Genomic DNA, 24,039 nt, shown 5'->3' on the forward strand with positions numbered 1-24,039 from the left:
AGAGTTCTTGAAAATACCATGAGAGAATACCATGATATACAGGTAATGTGATGTTCAGCAACATTTTAGATCAAATTCTCTGAAAATTCTCACAGGACTCATCCTTATTTATTCAACATGTTCAGCAAAATTTATACACCATTTAACAAATATCTACTGAGGGCCTACTGTGCGCCAGGTACTGTTCGAAGCATACAGGACACATTGATAAACAATATAGGCATCGACCTTGCACCTATAAGGTGGATGGTGGTACAGTCAGATGGCATCAAACCCCACATCTAGGAAACGCATTCAAACCAGCTGGTCCCCAAACCAGAATAGGTTCAGAGAGACTGGCATCGCTGCATGGTCAAAGAAGAATGACAGAAAAAGGAAAGTGACTGCAGAAAACGGAAGTGCAGTCAACAAGCAGCTGGACTTGTTACAGCCAGTACTGGCCTTATTTGAACAGGATTTGAACAGTTGGCCACCTTTGGCCAAAACTCAAGAGTTTTGTACTCTTGGTACCAAGAGTAGGTTACAGCCCATTTCCATATCCATTTATGTTATAGTTCCCTATGTACAGAAAAATCTTTAGACTTGACTTAAAATATGTAAGGAGGCAGCTTTAGGCTAAACTTAATTCAACAGGGGGAAATGTCACTCCCCAGATGTGTAGCTTTCAAGAGATCTAATGATGTTTGGAGTGAAGTGCTAGAGAGAAGTCACTGGGCTAAGAGTGGCTTGCAGACTCGGTTTTTAAATATATATAAATATGTGTCAGTATATATACACTGTGATATATACATACAAATATACATAATATATGTATATATCAAAAATCTGTTCCCTCCCTGTGGCCTTTCCCCAAGCTTTTTATTTTTTTATGTATGTATATACGTTTGTATATTATATATACATAACATATATAATATGCATAATATATATTTAATATGTAATATGCATAATATATATTTTATATATTATATACATATACATATTTTTTTTTAAACAGAGTTTCACTCTTGTTGCCCAGGCTAGAGTGCAATGGCATGATCTTGGCTCACCGCAACCTCCGTCTCCCAAGTTTAAGAGATTCTCCTGCCTCAGCCTCCCAAGTAGCTGGGATTCCTGGCATGCGCCACCATGCCCGGCTAATTTTGTATTTTTAGTAGAGACAGGGTTTCTTCATGTTGGTCAGGCTGGTCTCAAACTCCCAACCTCAGGTAATCCACCCGTCCCAGCCTCCCAAAGTGCTGGGATTACAGTAGTGAGCCACAGTGCCTGGCCAAGAATATTTTTTAAAGAATAAAATTGCTCCTCACCCACGCTGAAACAGATACAAAGCGCTGGCAAATACCTAACAGAGATTTTCCCCCCAAATCTGAGATTAAAAAAAAAAAGAGACCTTTTCTGGAATTTCAAGGTTTCAAAACAAAGTAGGGTACCAGTCCTCAGTAATCTCCCTTTAGATCTAAGACTTTGATTTTCTTCAATTCTCAGGGAGATCAAATGAAATTCATCCCAGCAGGCAAACCCCAGAAATTCCACAAGCATCTGCATCACCAAGGGATGGACATTTCATCAAATGAACAATACCCTGAAGACTTCAGGCTTCTCAGTTTTCAAGCTGTTGATTCATAACTTGGAAAAAGGGATGCAGGAGCTGAAAGCTGAGAACCTATAGAAGAGATAAAAGTTCAACATGATCCCATGGGAAGAGACTTAACTTTAGTCAGCCAGAGAATGTAAAAGAGAAGGAAAAGAAGAAAAAAACCTCACAAAGCACACAAAGCAAACACATTCCAAATGTGCCTGCACAGGAAACGATGTAAGATCACTTTCATGTGGTGGAGCCATGTTGTACCTGCTTTAAGTGTCTAGTACATCTAGAGCTTTTATAAAAGGTGTCCTATGATAGGAACTGCAATTTCCGTATCTCCAACTATATGCGCATCTAATTCTGTGTTACGACTCTCGGCTCTGATAGCAATTAGGATACAAGTTGTACTTCTCACCACACCCAAATGCAATCCTTATCAAAAAGGAAAGGAGAACTTGGAGAACTGGCAGTGGAAAATTCCACTTCTGTTAGGTCAGAGTCCAAAGTGAGCACCATCTCTGCAGGGGAGCAGAGTCAGGCTGCTGCAAGTCACCATTCCCTGGGAATGGAAAAGGAGGAGAGCGGGGAGAAGGGAGAAACTATTATTAACAGAGCATCAGCTCTGTGCCAGACGCTATTTGTATGCATTGTCTATTGCTAATAACAAATTATTCCAAAATTTAACAGTTTGATAACATTTATTTTTCAGTTTCTGGGGGTCAGGAAACCAAGCATGGCCAAGTTGGGTGCTCTGGCTCAAGGACTCTCACAAGGCTGCAATCAAGGTACACTGGCAGGAGCTGAAGGCATTGCAAGGCTCCACTGGGGAAAGATCTGCTTCCAAGTTCACAAACATGGCTATTGGCAGGCCTCCAGTCCTTGCTGGCTGTTGGCTGCAAACATCCTTTCCTTGCCATTTGAGCCTCTTCAGAGGGCAGCTCTTGACATAGCAGCTGGCTTCCCTCAGAGCAAGTGAGGGAGAGAGCAAGAGAGGGCACTCAAGATAGAAGCCACAGTTTTTCGTAACCTAATCCTGGAAGTAACACCTCATTACCATTCCTGTATTCCCCTCATCAGAGGCAAGTCCCTAGGTCCAGCCCATACTTAAGAAGAGGGGGTCACACAAGGGTACCAACAGCGGAAGGCAGGGATCACTGGGGACCTTTTTAAAGGCCAGGCTTTTTACATATGTTTATTGAAAACAAGATGTTTTAGAGAAGATTTTTTTCCTACTTGTGCAGACTGTATAGCTGAGTCCATGGAAGTGTAAGTAAACTAAAGACAACTTTATAGCTTTGTGGTAGAGCCAGGATTCTAACTGGAGAACCCATATGCTTTCTGCAGCATCACACAATAAGTAAAGGAAACCACAGAGACTTTTTTTTTCTCTTTCTTAGCAGTTTCTTGCTCCTCTTGGAGAAAACCAACATTTTAAAAGGGCAAATTAATGTCTCATGTGGCACAATAGTGTCCCACAAAGTTATTTGTTTGTTGCAGAAAGGCTTTTAATATATTTTGCATGGAACTCTAATAAGTTAAACATTAAAAAGCATTTTTGCTCTAGTGCAAACAGCATATAGGGTGGGCTGGGGTAAGAGTATACACTCAACCTCTCTCTCTTACTCTTTGAGGCCCGAGGCTCTGAGAAGTTGGTTTGAAAATTTACAAGGACAGTAGAAACTGTACTAAAATCTACAAGTATGGAGGGGGTTTACAGTCAGAAAACCATCACCTACCAGCTGAGAGTTGTTAAGCAAATTACTTCCCCAAACTAAGCCTTCCTTTCCTCATCTGGAATAGTTGAATAATGGTAATTTTTATTCCACTGAGACAAAGATGCCAGTGACAGCCCTGGGTAGTACTAGTTAATGCTAATTAACAAATGCTAGTTAATATTGTTAAACGGAAGCATTACTAAATACCAAGATATTATCAGACTTGTCTCCTAGGAAGAGGGGGAAAAGGCAAGAGCCTCAGATAAGATACCAAATAAGACTGATGCTGTGAAACATGAAATTCATGAAAAGAAAGTTAAATCTGACACAAAGAATGAGTGGGATGTTTACTTTTGGCCATGAAGAGATAACTGATGTCAGAGTTTTCTTCCCATATTAAATAACTAGAATACTGGAAAAATACATGAGATAACTGATTTCAGATGTAGGCAACAGTCAGTGCAAGTCTGCTAATGAGATAAGGGTGCATGTTGGTTCTGACTTTCTGCCTAGGTGATTCATTATGGCCGGATACCTCCATGGGAAGAGGCAACAAAAACTGGAGTTGAAAGAGGTTGAGGTGGCTGCAATTTGTAGGGCATGGTACTGGAAAGAAGATGTCTAAGGAGAGAAACTCCAGAAATGTACATAGGAGTTCTCTTGAATCTTTTGTTGAATTCTAAGCCCTGAATGCACAAGGCAAGACTCCAGGAAACAAAGGACAGCTAGTAGGGACAAAGAAACTACTGAGGAACTGTGATCTGAACTGCCTGTGCTCGCATAGGCTGAGAGGCTCCAACCAATGAGAAACAAAGGATAGTTCAACACCCCAGGCATTTAGTAGAGAGAGTAAAAGGGCCATGTCTTAGACATAGGGCTAAGCTAGTCCTAGAACCACCCACACATAGCTATTTTTAAAACCCTTGAATGAATTAAGACATCCACAAGTAAATGTTACTTTCTGCTGGAACAAAACAGAACCAAACTGTGGAATGAAGAAGACATCAAAATCTCAACACCTAAGAACTGAGCATCCATAAAGTTCAGCACACAATTTTACAAAAACAAAAGCCTTACTAGACACGTGTGTTAATCCATTCTTGCATTGCTATACAGAAATATCTGACACTGGGTAATTTATAAGGAAAAGAGGTTTAATGGGCTCACAGTTCTGCAAGCTTTACAGGACGTGTCGTGCTGACATCTGCTTGGCTTCTAGGAAGGCCTCAGGAAGCTTACAATCATGGTGGAAGGCAAAGACAGAGCAGGCACATCACATGCCCAGAGCAGAAGCAACAGAAGGTAAGAGGCAGGAGGAGCTACACACTTTTAAACAAGCAAATCTTGCGTGAATTCAGAGCAAGAGCTCACTTACCACCAAGGATATGGTCCAAGCCATTTATAAAGGATCTGCCCCCATGATCCAAACACCTCCCACCAGGCCCCACCTCCAGCATTGGGGATTACAATTCAACATGAGATTTGGATGGGGACAAGTATCCAAACTATATCAACATGCAAACTAGATAAAATGAGATGCATATCTGTATCTATTGAAAAAAAATCAGTCAATAGATACAGACTCAGAAGGGTCAGAGAGGATAGAATTAAGAGACAAGAACTTAAAATAGCTGGTAGTTCAAAAACTTAAAGAAGACAGGAATATAAAGAGGGAACAAATAGAAATTCTCAATTGAGAAATGAAGACTATAAAAAGAACTACACTCACTAGAATGGCTAAAATTCAAAACAATGGCAATACCAAATCTTATGAGGATGTGAAGCAGCAGGAACTCTCATTCACTGCTGGTGGGACTGCAAAATGATATAGTCACTTTGGAAGATAGTTGGATGGTTTTTTACATAGCTGAATATAGGCTTATGCCATCCAGCAGTCATGCTCCTAGGTACTTTCTCAAATGAAATGAAAACATATGCCCAAACAAAAACCTACACATGAATGTTTATAGAAGCTTTATTCATAATTGACAAATATTGGACTTAGCCAAGATATCTTTCAATATATAAATAAACTATGCTACATTCCCACAATGGAATATTACTCAGCAATAAGAAGAAATCAGCTATTAATCCACAAAAAGACATCAAGAAATCTGAAGTGTATATTTCTAAGTGAAAAGAAGTCAGTCTGAAAAGGCTAAATACTGTATGATTTCAACTACATGATGTTCTGGAAAAGGCAAAACTAGCAACAGAGTAAAAATATCACTGGTTACCAGGGGTTTGAGGGAGGGGAAAAAAGAAGGGACGAATACGAGGGGGCCATGGATTTTAGGTCCAGTGAAACTATTCTATATGATACTGTAATACAGACACATGACATTAGGCATGTGTCAAAACTCATCGAACTATACAATAGAGAAAACTGTATGGGAGAGAGAGGAGACAGGGAACTATATATGGGAATATATGGGAAATGCATATATGGGAACTATGCATTTTTTGTGCAATTTCTGTTAATTTTAAAATTCTTTAAAAATAAATCTATTAATTTAAAAAGAGCCAAATGAAATTTCTAAAACTGCAAAATAGACTATCTGACATTTAAAAATCCACGAATGAGCTAAGTTGCAGATTAAACCTTACAGAAGAAATCATTAGCTTTGTAGATAAAAAAAGCATCTGGATTGGAACACAGAGGGATAAAAAGACTAAATAAAATGAACAATCTCAACTATGAGACAGTATCAAGTAGCCTAACACACATGAAATTAGAGTCCCAAAATGAAGGGACAAAGATTGTGATAGAAAAAGAACATTCAGTGATGACTGAAAATTTTCCAAATTTGCCAACAAATATCAACTTGCAAATTTAAGAAGTTCCATACAACTCAAAAATGATATATAAAGAAAACAGAAAACTACACGGAGACTTATAACCAAATATAACCGAATTCTGAGAAACCAAAGTTTAAAATCTTAAATGTAGCCAGAGAAAAGACATATATAGGATAAAAAACTGAAAAAAGAAAAATTACCACTGACTTTTCACCAGAGGTAATGCAGTCCAAAAAATATTAGAACACCTCTAAAGTGCTAAAATAAGATTGTTGTTCCAAAATTCTGTATCCAGAAAAAAATACCCTTCAAAATGATGACAAATTTAGAAATTCTTAGACAAACCTGAAAAAAATGTATAGCTAAAAAATCGACATTATAAAAAATGTTGAAGGAAGTTCTTCAGGGAATAGGAAAATGTGTAAATCTGAATTTCTATCTTGTATCAAAGGGATGATGCATACCACACACAGAAAACAGATGGGTAAACATGAAAGACTTTTTCTGTCATTTCTTCATCTTTTTAAAGATGATTAAATATTTAAAGCAAAATAGTGACAACGTATTTTGGGATTATAACATCTGTAGAAGTAAAATGCAAGCATATAACAGCACAAAGGCACTATACTGCTATATGCCTTTTTTTTTTTTTTTTTTTTGAGACAGGGTCTTGCTCCGTTGCCCAGGCTGGAGTGCAATGGCATGATATTAGTTCACTGCAACCTCCACCTCCCAGGTTCAAGCAATTCTCCTGCCTCAGACTCCGGAGTAGCTGAGACTACAGGCACGCACCACCACGCCCGGCTAATTTTTGTATTTTTAGTAAAGATGGGGTTTCACCAAGTTGGCCAGGCTGGTCTTTTTTTTTTTTTTTTTTTTTTTTTTTTTTTTTTTTTTAGCACAAACACATTTCTTTATTAACCAAGGGATGATCCTAATTAATCCAACACACTTTGAAACAGCTACACGTAAAATGTTTGTGATAAAGATAATTGAACACAGTAATGAAAAAAAAAAAAAAGAAACAGTATGGAGATTTGCTCATTGAACTGAGCTTGGTCATTCTCTTAGTTAATTCCTGTCCAAAGTGATGATGGAATTTTTATTCTACTTTTTCATAGATCCGAGTACAGGTGACATTGTTCATGACACAGTCCACCACTAATTTCCCATCTTTCAATTTTCTTGTTATTGTGCTTTCCTTCCCATCCCACTCCTGATGCTGAACCAATGCACCATCTGTAAAGCTGCAGACAGTCTGAGTTTTTCTGCCATCAGCTGTGGTTTCTTCAAATTTCTCTCCCAGGGTACAAGAAAACTGTGTTGTTTTCAAAGTGCTCTCAGTTTTTATGGTGAGGTTTTTGCCATCACAAGTGATGATACAGTCTGGCTTGGCCATTGCGCCCATTTTTCGCAAAGCTATTCCCACTCCTAGCTCCTTCATGTATTCATCAAAGCCTTTGCTATCCACCAGGCGCCATCTTCCTTCCAGCTGCTGAACTGTGGCCATGGTGGGCGCGGGCGGGCTGACGTGCAGAATGGGGTCGGCGTCGGCGTGGCAGCTTGCTGTCGGCCAGGCTGGTCTTGAACTTCTGACGTTGTGATCTGCCCACCTTGGCCTCCCAAAGTGCTGGGATTACAGGTATGAGCCACTGCGCCCAGCCTATATGCTTCTTATAGTAAATGTGAAGTGGTATAATATTACTTAAAGGTACACTGTTGTAACTTAAGGATGTATAGTGTAAAACTTAGACTAGAGATTTATCTACTATGTCAATAGAGGAGACACAATGGATTGCTGGAAAATGTTCAATTAATCCAAAAAGAAGCAGAAAAAGAAGAAAAAAGAACAAAGTCATAAATCCAACTACATCAATAATTACATTAAAAATGTCTTGATAGGAAGATCTCTGCATTTTGCTGTATTTAAGTTAAACCTCAGTTTTATAAACTCTTTATTTGTAGATTTATCCCAGGAATGCAGTTTAGTTTCACACTTAAACATTAATAATATTTGACACATTAATAGGAGGAGGAGGGGAACTACGATAATCTCAACAGGTAGAGAAAATGCATTTGACAAAACTCAACATTCATTCATGGTTTGGGGGGGGAAATGCACAAACTAGGAAGAGAGTTAACTTCCTTACACTTACTAAATATTAGCTATGAAAAATGTACAACTAATTTTTTTTTTTTTTTTTTTTTTTGAGACAGAGTCTCTCTCTGTCTCCCAAGCTGGAGTGCAGTGGCGAGATCTCGACTCTCTGCAAGCTCCGCCTCCTGCGTTCACACCGTTCTCCTGCCTCAGCCTCCCAAGTAGCTGGGACTACAGGCACCCGCCACCACGCCCAGCTAATTTTTTGTATTTTTAGTACAGACGGGGTTTCTCCGTGTTAGCCAGGATGGTCTCGATCTCCTGACCTCATGATCCGCCCGCCTCGGTCCCCCAAAGTGCGGAGATTACAGGCGTGAGCCACCGCACCCAGCCGAAAAATGTACAACTAATATTCTACTTAATGCTTTCCTACTTAGAATGGGAGAAGTGCTGGGATGTCTACTCTTCTATTGCCACTTATATTTAGAATTGAACTGGAGGCTCTAAGCAGTTTAATAAGAAAAGAAAAAGAAATGAAGGGCACAGAGAATGAATTTAAAGTAGTGACACTGCCTTTATTTGCTGACAATATCATAGTCTACAGAGCAAATTCTAATAAATCTAAAACAAACTGTAGCACTAGTAAGTGAATGTATCAATGTTGTAGAATACATAGACCTAAATATAAAAGCTAAAACTATAAAACTTTCAGGAAAAAAAAATAGAATACTTTTTTGAATATTTTTTGTGAACCTGGACTAGATAATCTTGTTTACGATACAGAAAGCCATAACCATAAAAAATTAATTAGTTGAATTTATAAATTTTTTATAAAATAGCTCATGCTTATCAAAAGACACCGTTAAGAAAATTAATAGGTAAGCAATAGATAAGGAAAACTATTCGTAACACACCCAGACAAAAGATATGTAGAACATAGGTAATGTTCTACATATATATGCATATATACATTATATGGAAAAGATAGATGTTTTCTAAGTACATATGTGTATTAGTCCATTTTCATACCTCTGCAAAGAACTACCTGAGACTTGGTAATTTATAAAGAAGAGGTTTAATTGACTCACAGTTCCACATGGCTGGGGCAACCTCAGGAAACTTCCAATCATGGCAGAAGGCAAAGGAAAAGCAAGTACCTTCTTCACAAGATGGTGAGAAGGAGACAGTGAGGGGGGAACTGCCACACTTTTAAACCATCAGATGTCCTGAGATATCCCTCACTATCACAAGAACTGCATGGGGGAAATCCGCCCCCATGATCCAATCACCTCCCACCAGGTCCCTCCCCTGACATGTGGGGATTACAGTTTGACATGAGATTTGGGTGGGGACATGGAGCCAAACCATATTAATATATCTCTCTACACGATATATATGTAATAGATACATAATACATATATACATACATAATCTTCTGCAACCAAATAATAAAAACAAATAATACAATAAAGTTAATAAAGAACAGGCAAAAGATCTGAACAGACATTTGCAAAAGAAAGCATACACATTTGAAATTTTGCTCAACAACTTTAGTCACCAAGGAACAGCAAATGAAAACTACAATGACACATCCATAGGATGGCTAAAATGAACCCCCAAAATTTGTGAAGATGTGAAACACTCAGAACTCTTGTGCCTTGCTAGTGACTGTAAAATATCATAATCACTCAGGAAAAAGTTCTGGTTGTTTCTTTTTTAAAGTTTAACATATATTTAGTCTACAACCAGCAATTCCACACCAAGGTATTTGCCTACAAAAAATGAAAGCAAATATCCACAAAAAAAAAGCATTACCTATCCATGGAAGCTTTATTCACAACAACCAAAAACTGGCAGCATCCAAGGAGCCCATCAGAGATGAAAGGAAAAACAAACTATGTAATATTCATACAATGGAATAATACTCAGCAATGAAAATGAACAAACCACTGACAAAACAAAAATATGATGCTAAGCAAAAGCCATTCCCACAAAAGTACACACTTCTTGGTGCCCTTTACAGGAATTTCTAGAACAGGAAACTAAACTACTGTTCTGACTTCTATCACTGAAGATATTTTTGTGGAGGTGGAGGGATGACTAGAAAGACACACAAGGAAGCTTTTAAGGGTTAGTGAAATGCTTTGATAGGAGTGTTGTTTATGAGTACGTATGTGTGTCAAACAGGTTGACCTACGCACTTAAGAGCTGTGCATTTCACTGGATTTAAGTTAAACCACAGTTTTACAAAATCTTAGCTTCTATTTGTAGAAACTGATGTCATTTTAAAGTGGAAAAAGAATGCGGAGAAGCTAGAAAAGCTAGGCAAACTTAAGAAAGAGTGAAATTGATAAGGACTTTCACTGCCAGATTTCAAAACTTACCGTAAAACTATGGTAATCAAGAAGCTGTGGTATTGGTAATGAAAGATACATAGATCCATAGAGAAGAACACAGTCCAGAAAGATCCATACTTATATAACCACTGATTTCTGGCCAGGGAAACTAAGCAATTCAATGGGGGAAAGGACTGTTTTAGCAATAAATGGCACTGGAACACATATCTATTTATAAAAGGAAAAACTACCACACGTATCTCAAAAATTAATTCAACATGGATCATACCTATTAGCATAAAAGCTTAAAACAATAAAACTGCCAGAAGAAACCACAGAAGAATACCTTTGCAACCTTGAGGTAGATATATTTTTAGACAGGAATGAGAAAACGTTAATCATAATGGGAAATTTTGATAAATTAGATTTTTATCAAAATTTAAAATCTTTATGAAAAGACATTAAGAAACAGAATAGATAAGACAGACTACGTGAAACTATTCACAAAATATCTCTAACAAGCCCTTAAACCCAAATATGTAAAGAATTTCTCAAACCTTAATCGTTATTTTAAAATTCATTTTTTTAGGGAAACCTGATTTTTAAAAAAGTTTTAATAGCTTTTGGAGTACAAGTGGCTTTTGGTTACATGGATGAAACGCACAGTGATGAAGCCTGAGATTTTAGTGCACCTGTCATCCCAAGTACTGTACATTGTATGCAATATATAGTTTTTTATCCCTTACCCCCTCTTGTCCTCCCCTCATCTGAGTCTACAACGTCCATTATACCTCTCTGCATGCCTTTGCATATCCATATCTCAGCTCCCACTTATAAGTCAGAACATAAAGTATTTGATTTTTCATTCCTGAGTTACTTCATTTAGAATAAAGGCCTCTACTTCCATCCAAGTTGCTGTAAAAGATGTTATTTCCTCCTTTTTTATGCCTGCGTAGTATTCCAGGGTGTATACATACCACATTTTCTCCATCCACTCATCGGTTCATGAGCACTTAGGTTGATTTCATATCTTTGCGGTTGTGAATTGTGCTGCAATAAACATATACCTGCAGGTATCTTTTCGATATAATGACTTCCTTACCTTTGGGTAGATACCCAGTACTAGGATTGCCATATCAAACGGTAGGTCTACTTTTAGTTACTTGAGAAACCTCCATACTGTTTTTCATAGAGGTTGTACTAATTTACATTCCAACCAGCAGTGTGTAAAGTATTCCCTTTTCACCACATCCATGCCAACATCTATTCTTTGACTTTTTAATAATGGCCACTCTGGCTGGGATAAGGTGACATCTCATTATGGTTTTATTTCCATTTCCCTGATAATTAGTGATAAGAGCATTTCTTTCAATCTGTTTGTTGGCCATTTGTATATCTTCTTTTGAGAAGTATCTATTCATGTTATTTGCCCACTTTTTGATGGGATTATTTGTGGGGGTTTTTCTTGCTGATTTAAGTTTCTTGTAGATTCTGGATTATCAGTCCTTTATCAGATGAATAGTTTGCCAATATTTTCTGCCATTCTGTGGGCTGTGTGTTCTGATTATTTCTTCTGACATGCAGAAACTTTGTAGTTCAATTAGGTCCCATTGATTTATTTCTGTTTTTGTTGCATCTGCCTTTAGGGTTTCGTCATAAGTTCTTTGCATAAACTAACATCCAGCAGAGTTTTTCCTAGGGGTGCTTCTAGAATTTTTGTGGCTTCAGGTCTTAGATTTAAGTCTTTAATCTATCTTGAGTTGATTTTTGTATATGGTGAGAGATAGAAATCCAGTTTCATTCTTCTACATGTGGCTATCCAGAAAAACTCAATTTTTAAAATGAGTAAAAAGACTTGAACAGGCAGTTCACAAAAGAAGTTATATGAATGGCCAATAAGAACATGAGAAAGGGACTCAATAGCCCTACTATCAGGGAAATACAAACTAAAACAAAAATGAGATTATAATCCTATATAGACACACTGACGTGGTTGACATTTGAAAGACTAACACCACCAACGGTTGGTAAGGATGTGGAACATAGGAACTCTCCTACATTAATGTCAGGAGTGTAAAACTCTGTAGCCCCTTTGGAAATCTGTCTAGCAGTTTCTCATAAAGTTAAACATTCACCTGCCCTGTGACCCAGCAATTCCACTGTTCTGTATTTACCCAAGAGAAATGAAAACATACAGGCACAACACGAATTGTGAAAGAATATTCAGAGCAACCTTATTCATAATAGCCAAAAACTGGAAATAACCCAAACGTCCTTCAACAAGTCAACAAACAACTGAGTTATAAACATGTAAAAGAATGCTCAGTAAACAGGAATCAAACATTTATACATGCAACAACAGGAATGAATCGCAAAGACATTGTGTTGAAAAAAGCCAGATGCAAAAGAATACATCCTGTACAATTCAATTTATATGGAGTTCTAGAACAGGCAAAATTAATTTCTATTGAAAGAAATTAGAGCAGTGTTTTCCTGAGGGCAAGGGGGATGGGGAACAGAATGGATTAGAAGAGGCAGGAGGAATATTTTAGGGATGAAGGAAACGTTTTGTGTCTTGACAGGGATGTGGGTTACGTAGCTATATGCATTTGTGAAAACTCATTAAATTTGACTCTTAAGATCTGTGCATTTCACTGTATATTATTTATATGTCAATTAAAAAAACAAGGATCTAACATTTTAAAAGGAGAAATGGAGAAAATAAAACATGTACAAAAGCCTGAGAAAATATCAGGAGGCAGTTAAGCAGTGATTAATAGCAGGCAGGCATCAGTGAAGGGCACCAAATCATGTTGAAATATTTGTATTCTTTAAAAATTTGTGGCTGGTTGCAGTGGCTCATGCCTATAATCCTAGCACTTTGGGAGGCCTTAGGAGGATCACTTGAGGCCAGGAGTTTCAGATCAGCTTTGGGCAACATACTGAGACATCTTCTCTACAAAAATAAAAATTAAATGAAATTATCTGGGAATGCTAGCATGTGCCTATAGTCCTAGTTACTTGAGAGGCTGAGGTAGGAGGATTACTTGAGCCCAGGAGTTTATGGCTGCAGTGAGCTGTGATTGTACCACTGCACTTCAGCCAGGGCAACTGAGTGAGACTATCCTAAAAAAAAAAAAAGAAAAAAGAAAAAAGAAAAAAAAGAAAATTTATTTTTTTGAAATGATTCATTCTCTAATGTTATCTATGATTCCTGTAAATAATTCCTCCTGCCCCTCCTGTTGAAGCATACTTACTTGGAGAAAGATGCCAATTTTCTAGTAAATTTACAATGGTGCCCTTAAGTATACACAGTTGGTTGGTCAAACAATAAGGCTGTAATCTGGTCTTTACCATTTACCAAATGTCACTGTCACCTACGTGAGGCCCAGGTAGTCAAGAATAAGTAAGCACCTGTATAAATTCATTCTCACACTGCTATAAAGACCTTCCCGAGACTGGGTAATGTATAAAGAAAAGAGGTTTAATTGACTCACAGTTCCACATGGCTGGGGAGACCTCAGGAAACTTACAACCATGGCAGAAGGCAAAGAGGAGGCAAGCACCTTCTTCCAAGACAACAGGAGCAAGAATGAATGCAGGAGGAACTACCAAACATCAGCTCTCGTGAGAATTCACCACTATCACGAGAACAGAATGAGGGAAACTGCCCCGTGATTCAATTACCTCCACCTGGTCTTTCCCTTGACAGGTGGGGATTATGGGGATTACAATTCAAGATGAGATTTTGGGTGGGGACACAGCCAAACCGTATCAGCACCTGAATGCTGAGCTGCCAGATGTGATATGAAACAATGAACATGATCACAGTATAGATCATTCTCAATCCCCCCTTAGCCTTTTTGGTGTTTATCTCAACAAGTGGGGCTTTTGTACACATTGGGCTCTAGTTTTCCTGAAACCATTTTCAGATGCTTTAAATATACACGATATACCAAGAGATATTAAAGAAGCTTTCATCAACTTACTTGGTGGATGACAAATTTAATCTAATTGTAGATCATGCATTCAAAAATAAATAAGCAGAACGCCAGATAGCTTAAATGTAGAGTAAACCATTTTTCTTGGTGTTGAGAGGAGCGGTCTCATCTTTCCCCCACCCTCTTCCTTGGGTCTGGAAATTACCAAAACAGGATAATAAAGAGATCATCTGCTGAGGGTGCTCAATTCAGACATGAAACAAATCATTTTTGTACAGTAACTCCCTAGAGGGGGCCCATATTGGCAGGGTGAAATGCTGACTGGTCTGTAAGATGCTGTATTTGGAAGGGTCTGAAGTCTTAGTCCACACTCCTTTCTTTCTTTTTTTTTTTTTTTTTTTTTGAGACTGAGTCTCGCTGTGTTGCCCAGGCTGGAGTGCAGTGGCGCGATCTCGGCTCACTACAAGCTCCGCCTCCCGGGTTCACGCCATTCTCCCGCCTCAGCCTCCGAGTAGCTGGGACTACAGGCGCCCGCCACCATGCCCGGCTAGTTTTTTGTATTTTTAGTAGAGACGGGGTTTCACCATGTTAGCCAGGATGGTCTCGATCATCCTGACCTCGTGATCCACCCGCCTCAGCCTCCCAGAGTGCTGGGATTACAGGCTTAAGCCACGGCGCCCAGCCCACACTCATTTCTTAGTCAGAGTGCAGCTGTTGGATTGAATACCACACGTGATTAGAAGTGGTTGGGTACCCAAATAACAAATAAGAGTCATCCTGCTTAAGGACAGAATAGTAAGTGTTCAGGCCTGGGTTTTCTCTTAGCAACTACAAGAGGTTGGTCCCAAGAGTTTACTTCAAACACCTACACCTGATGGAAAGCTTGGGCAAGTTAAATAGAGCAGATGAGTCACACCTGAATCCTTCCCACTCCTATCCTCCTGAAGGACATAGACCTCTCACCACCCTAAGTGTGGCCATGAGTCAGCAGCATGAGTACTGCGCGGGAGCTTGTTAGCAATTCCAAATCTCAGACCCCTCCCCAGACCTACAGAAACAGAGTCTGCACTTCTACAAAATCTCCATGTCATTCATATGCACATTGAAATTTGAGAAATACTAGTGGGAGTTAATTTGCTTTTATTTAAGAAACACATAGATTGCTATGAGGGTTAAATCAGTTAATATTTATAAAACGTGGAACACACGCATTTATTGTTCCACATGTTTTACAAATATTAACTGATTTAACTGATTAACTGATTAAACTCTCAAAGCAATCTTCTTACATAGGTATTGTTGTCATCTCTGTTTTATCTCCACTTCAATGAAGAGAAACATAAGGCTCAGAGAAGTTAAGTGAGTTACCCAAGGTCACACAGCTGGTAAGTGACAGAGCTATTTAAAGTCTAGAAACCTAGCTCAATTGCCCATGCCTTTGCCACTCCATAATGTTGTTTACTGTGGAATACTATGCAGCCATAAAAAAGGATGAGTTTGTGTCCTTTGTAGGGACATGGATGCAGCTGGAAACCATCATTCTTAGCAAACTATCACAAGAACAGAAAACCAAACACCGCATGTTCTCACTCATAGGTGGGAACTGAACAATGAGATCACTTGGACTCGGGAAGGGGGACATCACACACCGGGGCCTATTATGGGGAGGGGGGAGGGGGGAGGGATTGCATTGGGAGTTATACCTGATGTAAATGACGAGTAGTTGGGTGCTGACGAGTTGATGGGTGCAGCACAGCAACATGGCACAAGTATACGCATGTAACAAACCTGCACGTTATGCACATGTACCTTGGAACTTAAAGTATAAAAAAACAAAAAACAAAAAAACAATAGTATGTGGTTTACATGATTCCAAGGAGAAACAAAAGATGTTTTGTACATTTGGGGAGAATCCATTTGTGTGTCCGGCCACTTAATTCTACTGTGATTTAATAATGGACTTTAACATACTGATTTTTCTACCCTAAAAGGTACAAGATTGAGGTGCATTTATTTTAAGTGCTCTCCCCCAAAGAATCCAAAGATGTTTCTCCTATATTCTGTAAAATGGTGTGCTTGCTTAGTTTTCCCATTGAGGACTGGAGAACTTGTATACATTATCGGCTAGGCTTACTATTCTTATATACCCATCTTTACAAACCTAGAAAGGTTGCTTGAACTAATAACATAATGACAGGAAACGATTGAATCCACAATATGGAAGGCATTAAAATAATTTAGTATATGATTTATATAAACAAATGCGCATCAAACAACAAATAGCCAAATCACTATTGTACATTTCTGGTATTAATTCAAACCTCTCCCCACCAAAGAATGAGGGAAACCCTCAGGCACATGTAGCATAGGGAAATGATTCTGAAACAATATCAAGATGTCCATGTCTCTTGACTATTCCATGTCTCAAAGGAGTCTATAGCAGACCAGTTACTTTCTGTTAGAAGCTCTTTCCATTAATCTCAATAAATAACATTTATTAAACATTTTGGTGTTGGATTTGCAAAATGCACACAATGTCTGGATTGAATTCTCTATGGTCCTCTGCAGTAGGGGATTTAAAGAGGCCAGGCTGACTTCTGGCATCACTGCACACAACTCTTAGGAAGTGTGCTACATAAAAAACTGCCCCTTGTTATGTAGGAAGGCAATTCATGCTAGACTTTTTTCCTGTGTTACTCTATCAAATGTCCCCTAGGTATTGTAGCTATTTGTCTTTTCTCTTCCTTTATGTTTGGGGAAAAAAGGCTTAAATTGTACTTTTGATTGACTAGCATATTCCCTAGAAAGCCTATTTGTTCTTGTCTAAATTATGACCATAATCAATGGCCTTACTCCAAGTACCTTTTCATTTTCAAACTGGTATTTACATGGATGGCACCTAAAATTCTCTGAAACATGCTTTCTGAGAGGCAGCCTGATATAAAGCAATGATTTACAATTTGGCCTGCCTATTAGAATGGCCTGGAGTTTATTTTAAAAATACCAATGTACAGGCCCCACCCTTGAGATTCTCATTTGATTAGCCTGGAGTGAAGCCTGAACTCTGAATTTCTAAACAACCACGGCCACTATGAAGATTAAATGCAATACTGAAGGTGAGGCACTAAACACAGTGATTGGCACAGTTATCGACTTGACAAATGCCAGTTGTTCTTTGTCACCTGTGCCCTCCCAGTTTCTGCTGAGGCAAAGGGAATGCCTAAAATATGGTCCCACTTCGGTGGCAGCAAGGTCAGCGAAGCTCATTGGAGCAACTCATTAGAGCAGAAAATGATAGCAAAGGGAGCCGTAGCCAGCCACTGACAGGACAGTGACACAGAAGGATTTCATTTTAATGCAGGGCAAAAGGTCAGGAGAGTGACAGAAGAAAAAGTCAGATTTAGTAAAATACGATCACCTGGCAACTTTAAAAGGGATCATTGCCAATACTTCTGCCACTGCATGGACATTTTACTCAGAAAAATTGGGGGGTAGAGGAGGAGAAAAATAGGCTCCATTTAGCTTATTATCAGGATTTAAATAGAAAGGTCAAGTCTGAAGTTTTGGGCCAAGAAAGAGTTGCTAATGGAAGTTAGGGAACCTTCTTGGGAGGAAGATACAAGCCACAGATTTTCTCAAGTCTTAGCCAATACCCTGTTCTCTCTGTACCTCTCTTAGGGCAAAAGCAACAACAACTAAAACCACAGGGAATTATCACACGACAAGCAACATCATTACTTCATATACTTGCAATAATAAACACTATTAGGTAGATATTCATTCATTTGCTCAACATATATTTATTGAGCACCTACTAAGCACCAGGCCCTGTGCTAAGAATACTCTGATTTCAAAAACCCCATTTAAAAAGTGGGCAGGGGCCAGGTGCAGTGGCTCACGCCTGTAATCCCAGCACTTTTGGAGGCTGAGGCAGGCAGATCATGAGGTCAGGAGACCAAAACCACAGTGAAACCCCGTCTCTACTAAAAAATACAAAAAATTAGCTGGGCGAGGTGGCTGGCGTCTGCAGTACCAGCTACTCTGGAGGCTGAGGCAGGAGAATGGCATAAACCCTGGAGGCGGAGCTTGCAGTGAGCCAAGATCACACCACTGCACTCCAGCCTGGGTGACAGAGTGAGACTCCATCTTATAAAAAAAAAAAAAAGAAAGAAAAGTGGGCAAAGGACATGAACAGACCATTTTCAAAAGAAGACATGCATGTGGCCAACAAGCAATTGAAAAATGCTCAACATCACTATTCATTAGAGAAATGCAAATCAAAACCACAGTGACATACCATCTCACACCAGTCAGAATGGCTACAATTAAAAAGCCAAAAAAAATAACAGATGCTGGTGAGACTGCAGAGAAAAGGGAATGCTTAAACACTGCTGATAGGAATGTAATTCACTCGGCCATTATGGAAAATAGTGTGGCTATTTCTCAAAGAACTTAAAACAGAAGTACCATTCCACCCAGCAATCCCATTATTGGGTATATACCCAAAGCAATATAAATCATTCTATTATAAAGACACATGCTCATGTATGTTTACTGCAGCACTGTTTACAATATCAAAGTCATGGAATCAACCTAAATGCCCATCAACAGTAGACTGTATTAAGAAAATGTGGTACGTATACAACATGGAATACTACACAGCCATAAAAAAGATTGAGATTACGTCCCTTGCAGCAACACGGATGGAACTGGAGGCCGTAATCCTAAGTGAACTAATGCAGGAACCGAAAACCAAATTCTGTATGTTGTCACTTATAAGTGGGAGCTAAACATTGAGTATACATGGACACAAAGACAGAAACAACAGACACCAGCACCTACTTGAGGATGGAGAATGGAAGGAGGGCAAGGATCAAAGACTGCCTATCAGGTACTAGGCTTATTACCTGGGTGATGAAATAATCTGCACACCAAACCCCCATGACACATAATTAACCTATATAATGAACATGCACAGGTACCCCTGGACCTAAAAATAAAGTCAAAAAAAGTGAATACTCTGGTTTTGTAAGTGTTACTTAGCTTTGTGAAGCTAAGTAACTTATCTAATAAAAGTAAATTACAGAGATGGGTCCTGATCTTAGTTCTGACTCCAAATAACATTTAGAAATGAGGTCTGCAATCACTGGGGAATTGAGAAGATGTGATATCCCTGATTTGAAACTCTTACTTCAAACTTCCTCTCCACCCTGCCTCTCCACCAATACCAGTAAGTTTTCTCCTGTCTTCATATTGAACTTCAAGTGCCAGCTTGCATATCCCCTTCTTCTCGAAGCCTTTCTCGACCCCATATGAGCTGGCTCTCCATTTGTAGGCCTCTGGCAGCTTATACATGCATCTGTCGTGGCAAAATTACACTGCATTAAAACTACTTACTTGTCTCTCTTCCCCAGTGGACCATGAGATCCCCAAAGACAGAGGTTACTCATAATTCATATGTGTATCCATAGGACCTGGCATAATGTTCGATCCTGGGTGCTGGGGACACACTGGAGAACAGACAGATATAAGACTGGACAATACAGAATACAGCTTTGTCTTCACAGAGTTATGAGTCAGGATACAAGAAAGGAAGGAATGGAAGGAAGGAGAGAAAAGGAGGAATGCAGGAGGGAGAGAGGGAGGAAGGAAAGGAAAGAAAAGGAGGGCAAGGCGGGGTGGAGCAGGGTGAGGCGAGTTGGAAAGAGAAAGGGAAGGAAGTAGGGAGAAAGGAATTCAGTGAAATTTCAGTGAAGTCTGAGCTGGATATGAGATTTGAATCAACAGGGCAGGGACTGAATGAACAGGGCTCACTTTCCCTTGCTGGGAAATCAGTTCGAGAAAGTCAAGACCCATCAGTGTGCTGTATTTAGGAGAACCATCTCACGTGTAGAGACACACATAGGCTCAAAATAAAGGGATGGAGGAAGATCTACCAAGCAAATGGAAAACAAAAAAAGGCAGGGGTTGCAATCCTAGTCTCTGATAAAACAGACTTTAAACCAACAAAAATCAAAAGAGACAAAGAAGGTCATTACATAATGGTAAAGGCATCAATTCAACAAGAAAAGCTAACTATCCTAAATATATATGCGCCCAATACAGGAGCACCCAGATTCATAAAGCAAGTTCTTAGAGACGTACAAAGAGACTTAGACTCCCACACAATAATAATGGGAAACTTTAACACCCCACTGTCAATATTAGATCAATGAGACAGAAAGTTAACAAGGATATCCAGGAATTGAACTCAACTCTGCACCAAGCAGACCTAATAGACATCTACAGAACTCTCCACTCCAAATCAACAGAATATACATTCTTCTCAGCACCACATCACACTTATTACAAAATTGACCACATAGTTGACAGTAAAGCACTCCTCAGCAAATGTAAAAGAACAGAAATTATAACAAACTGTCTCTCAAACCACAGTGCAATCAAACTAGAACTCAGGATTAAGAAACGCTCAAAACCACTCGACTACGTGGAAACTGAACAACCTGCTCCTAAATGATTATTGGGTACATAACAAAATGAAGACAGAAATAAAGATGTTCTTTGAAACCAATGAGAACAAAGACAACATACCAGAATCTCTGGGACACATTTAAAGCAGTGTGTAGAGGGAAATTCATAGCACTAAATGCCCACAAAAGAAAGCAGGAAAAATCTAAAATTGACACCCGAATATTGAGAGGTGACAATGTGCTAGCAGCCCTCACTCTTTCAGCGCCTCCTCAGCCTCCGGCCTAGGCATCTTTCTGGCTCCGCGTCCACTCCGGCCAGCCGCGCTTGAGGAGCCCTGCAGCCCACCACAGCACTGTGGGAGCCCCTTTCTGAGCTGGCTGAGGCCGGAGCCTCCTCCCTCTGCTTGTGGGGAGGTGTGGAGGGAGAGGCACGGGTGGGAACCGGGGCTGTGCTCGCGGGCCTGTGTGAGTTCCAGCGGGCGCGGGGCCCCGCACACAGCGGCCAGCCTGCACCCCCGGCCTAGGGCAGTGAGGGACTTAGCACCCAGCCCAGCAGCTGCGGAGGTTGCGCGGGGTGCCCCAGCAGTGCCGGCCCACAGGCGCTGCACTCAAATTCTCGCAGGGCTTAGCTGCCTCCCCGCGCCGCCCCGGGCAGGGCTCGGAACTTGCAGCCCTACATGTCTGAGCTCCTCACCTGCAGAAGGCTCCCACGCGGCCTGAGCCTCACCCCCTGAGCCTCCCCATGGGTGCCGCCCCCTGCTCCGTGGCGCCCAGTCCCTTCCACAGCCCAAGGGCTGAGGAGTGCAGGCCCCGCCCCGGACTGGCAGGCAGCTCTGCCTGCACCCCTGGTGCAGGATCCACTGGGTGAAGCCTGCTGGGCTCCTGAACTGAATGCGGACTTGGAGAACTTTTACATCTAGCAGGAGGATCGTATGTACACCAATCAGCACTCTGTGTCTAGCTCAAGGTTTGTGAATACACCAATTGGTACTCTGTATCTAGCTAACTCTATATCTAGCTAACTAGCACTTTGTGACTCTGTGTCTAGCTCAAGGATTATAAACGCACCAATCAGCACTCTGTCAAAACGGACCAATCAACTCTCTGTAAAGTGGACCAATCAGCTCTCTGTAAAATGGACCAATCAGCAGGATGTGGGTGGGGCCAGATAAGGGAATAAAAGCAGGCTGCCGAAGCCAGCCAGCAGGCACACTTGGGTCCCCTTCCACTGTGTAGAAGCATTGTTCTTTCACTCTTTGCAATAAATGTTGCTGCTGCTAACTCTGGGTCCATGCTGCCTTTATGAGCTATAACACCCACAGCAAAGGTCTGCAGCTTCACTCGTGAAGCCAGTGAGACCACGAACCCACCGGGAAGAAGGAACAACTCCAGATGCACTGTGTTTAAGAGCTGTAACACTCACCGCGAAGGTCTGCAGCTTCACTCCTGACAGCAAGACCATGAACCCACCAGAAGGAAGAAGCTCCAGACACGTCTGAACGTCTGAAGGAACAAACTCTAGATACCTGATCTTTAAGAACTGTAACACTCACCGCAAGGGTCCGTGGCTTCATTCTTGAAGTCGGTGTGACCAAGAACCCACCAATTCTGGACACAACATCACAATTAAAAGAACTAGAGAAGCAAGAGCAAACACATTCAAAAGCTAGCAGAACGCAAGAAAAAACTAAGATCAGAGCAGAACTGAAGGAGATAGAGACACAAAAACCCCTTCAAACAATCAATGAATCCAGGAGCTGCTTTTTTGAAAAGATAGACAAAATGGATAGACTGTTGGCAAGACTAATGAAGAAGAAAAGAGAAGAATCAAATAGACGCAATAAAAAATGATAGAGGGGATATCACCACTTAGCCCACAGAAATACAAACTACCATCAGAGAATAAATACCTCCACGTGAATAAACTAGAAAATCTAGAAGAAATGGATAAATTCCTGGACACATACACCCTCCCAAGACTAAACCAGGAAGAAGTTGAATCCCTGAATAGACCAATAACAGGCTCTGAAATTGAGGCAATAATAGCCTACCAACCAAAAAATGTCCAGGACCAGATGGATTCACAGCCGAATTCTACCAGAGGTACAAGGAGGAGCTGGCACCGTTCCTTCCGAAACTATTCCAATCAATAGAAAAAGAGGGAATCCTCCCTAACTCATGTTATGAGGCCAGCATCATCCCGATACCAAAGCCTGGCAGAGACACAACAAGAAAAGAGAATTTTAGACCAATGTTCCTGATGAACATCGATGCAAAAATCCTCAATAAAATACTGGCAAACCATATCCAGCAGCACATCAAAAAGCTTATCCACCATGATCAAGTGGGCTTCATCCCTGGGATGCAAGGCTGGTTCAACATATGCAAATCAATAAATGTAATCCAGCATATAAACAGAACCAAAGACAAAAACCACATGATTAGCTCAATAGATGCAGAAAAGGCCTTTGACAAAATTCAACAGCCCTTCATGCTAAAAACTCTCAATAAATTAGCTATTGATGGGATGAATCTCATAATAATAAGAGCTATTTATGACAAACCCCCAGCCAATATCATACTGAATGGGCAAAAACTGGAAGCATTACCTTTGAAAACTGGAACAAGACAGGGATGCCCTCTCTCACCACTCCTATTCAACACAGTGTTGGAAGTTCAGGCCAGGGCAATCAGGCAGGAGAAAGAAATAAAGGGTATTCAATTAGGAAAAGAGGAAGTCAAATTGTCCCCGTTTGCAGACGACATGATTGTATATTTAGAAAACCCCATCGTCTCAGCCCAAAATCTCCTTTCAGCAAAGTCTCAGGATACAAAATCAATGTACAAACATCACAAGCGTTCTTATACACCAATAACAGACAGAGAGCCAAATCATGAATGAACTTCCATTCACAATTGCTTCAAAGAGAATAAAATACCTAGGAATCCAACTTACAAGGGATGTGAAGGACCTCTTCAAGGAGAACTACAAACCACTGCTCAACAAAATAAAAGAGGACACAAACAAATGGAAGAACATCCCATGCTCATGGATAGGAAGAATCAATATCACGAGACTGGCTATACTGCCCAAG

At 40.1% G+C, this 24,039-nt stretch overlaps 1 protein-coding gene across 1 annotated transcript; it reads right to left on the reverse strand.

Moving 5' to 3' along the window:
- Nucleotides 1–7,170: 7,170 nt before the first annotated feature.
- Nucleotides 7,171–7,669, reverse strand: LOC106995978 (fatty acid-binding protein 5). Its single transcript, XM_028852735.2, has one exon. It carries the CDS (start codon nucleotides 7,607–7,609, stop codon nucleotides 7,202–7,204), a length of 408 nt encoding a protein of 135 aa, XP_028708568.1. The 5' UTR covers nucleotides 7,610–7,669; the 3' UTR covers nucleotides 7,171–7,201.
- Nucleotides 7,670–24,039: the final 16,370 nt, after the last annotated feature.

This window comes from Macaca mulatta, chromosome 20, assembly GCF_049350105.2.
Source record: "Macaca mulatta isolate MMU2019108-1 chromosome 20, T2T-MMU8v2.0, whole genome shotgun sequence".
Lineage (NCBI taxonomy): Eukaryota > Metazoa > Chordata > Mammalia > Primates > Cercopithecidae > Macaca > Macaca mulatta.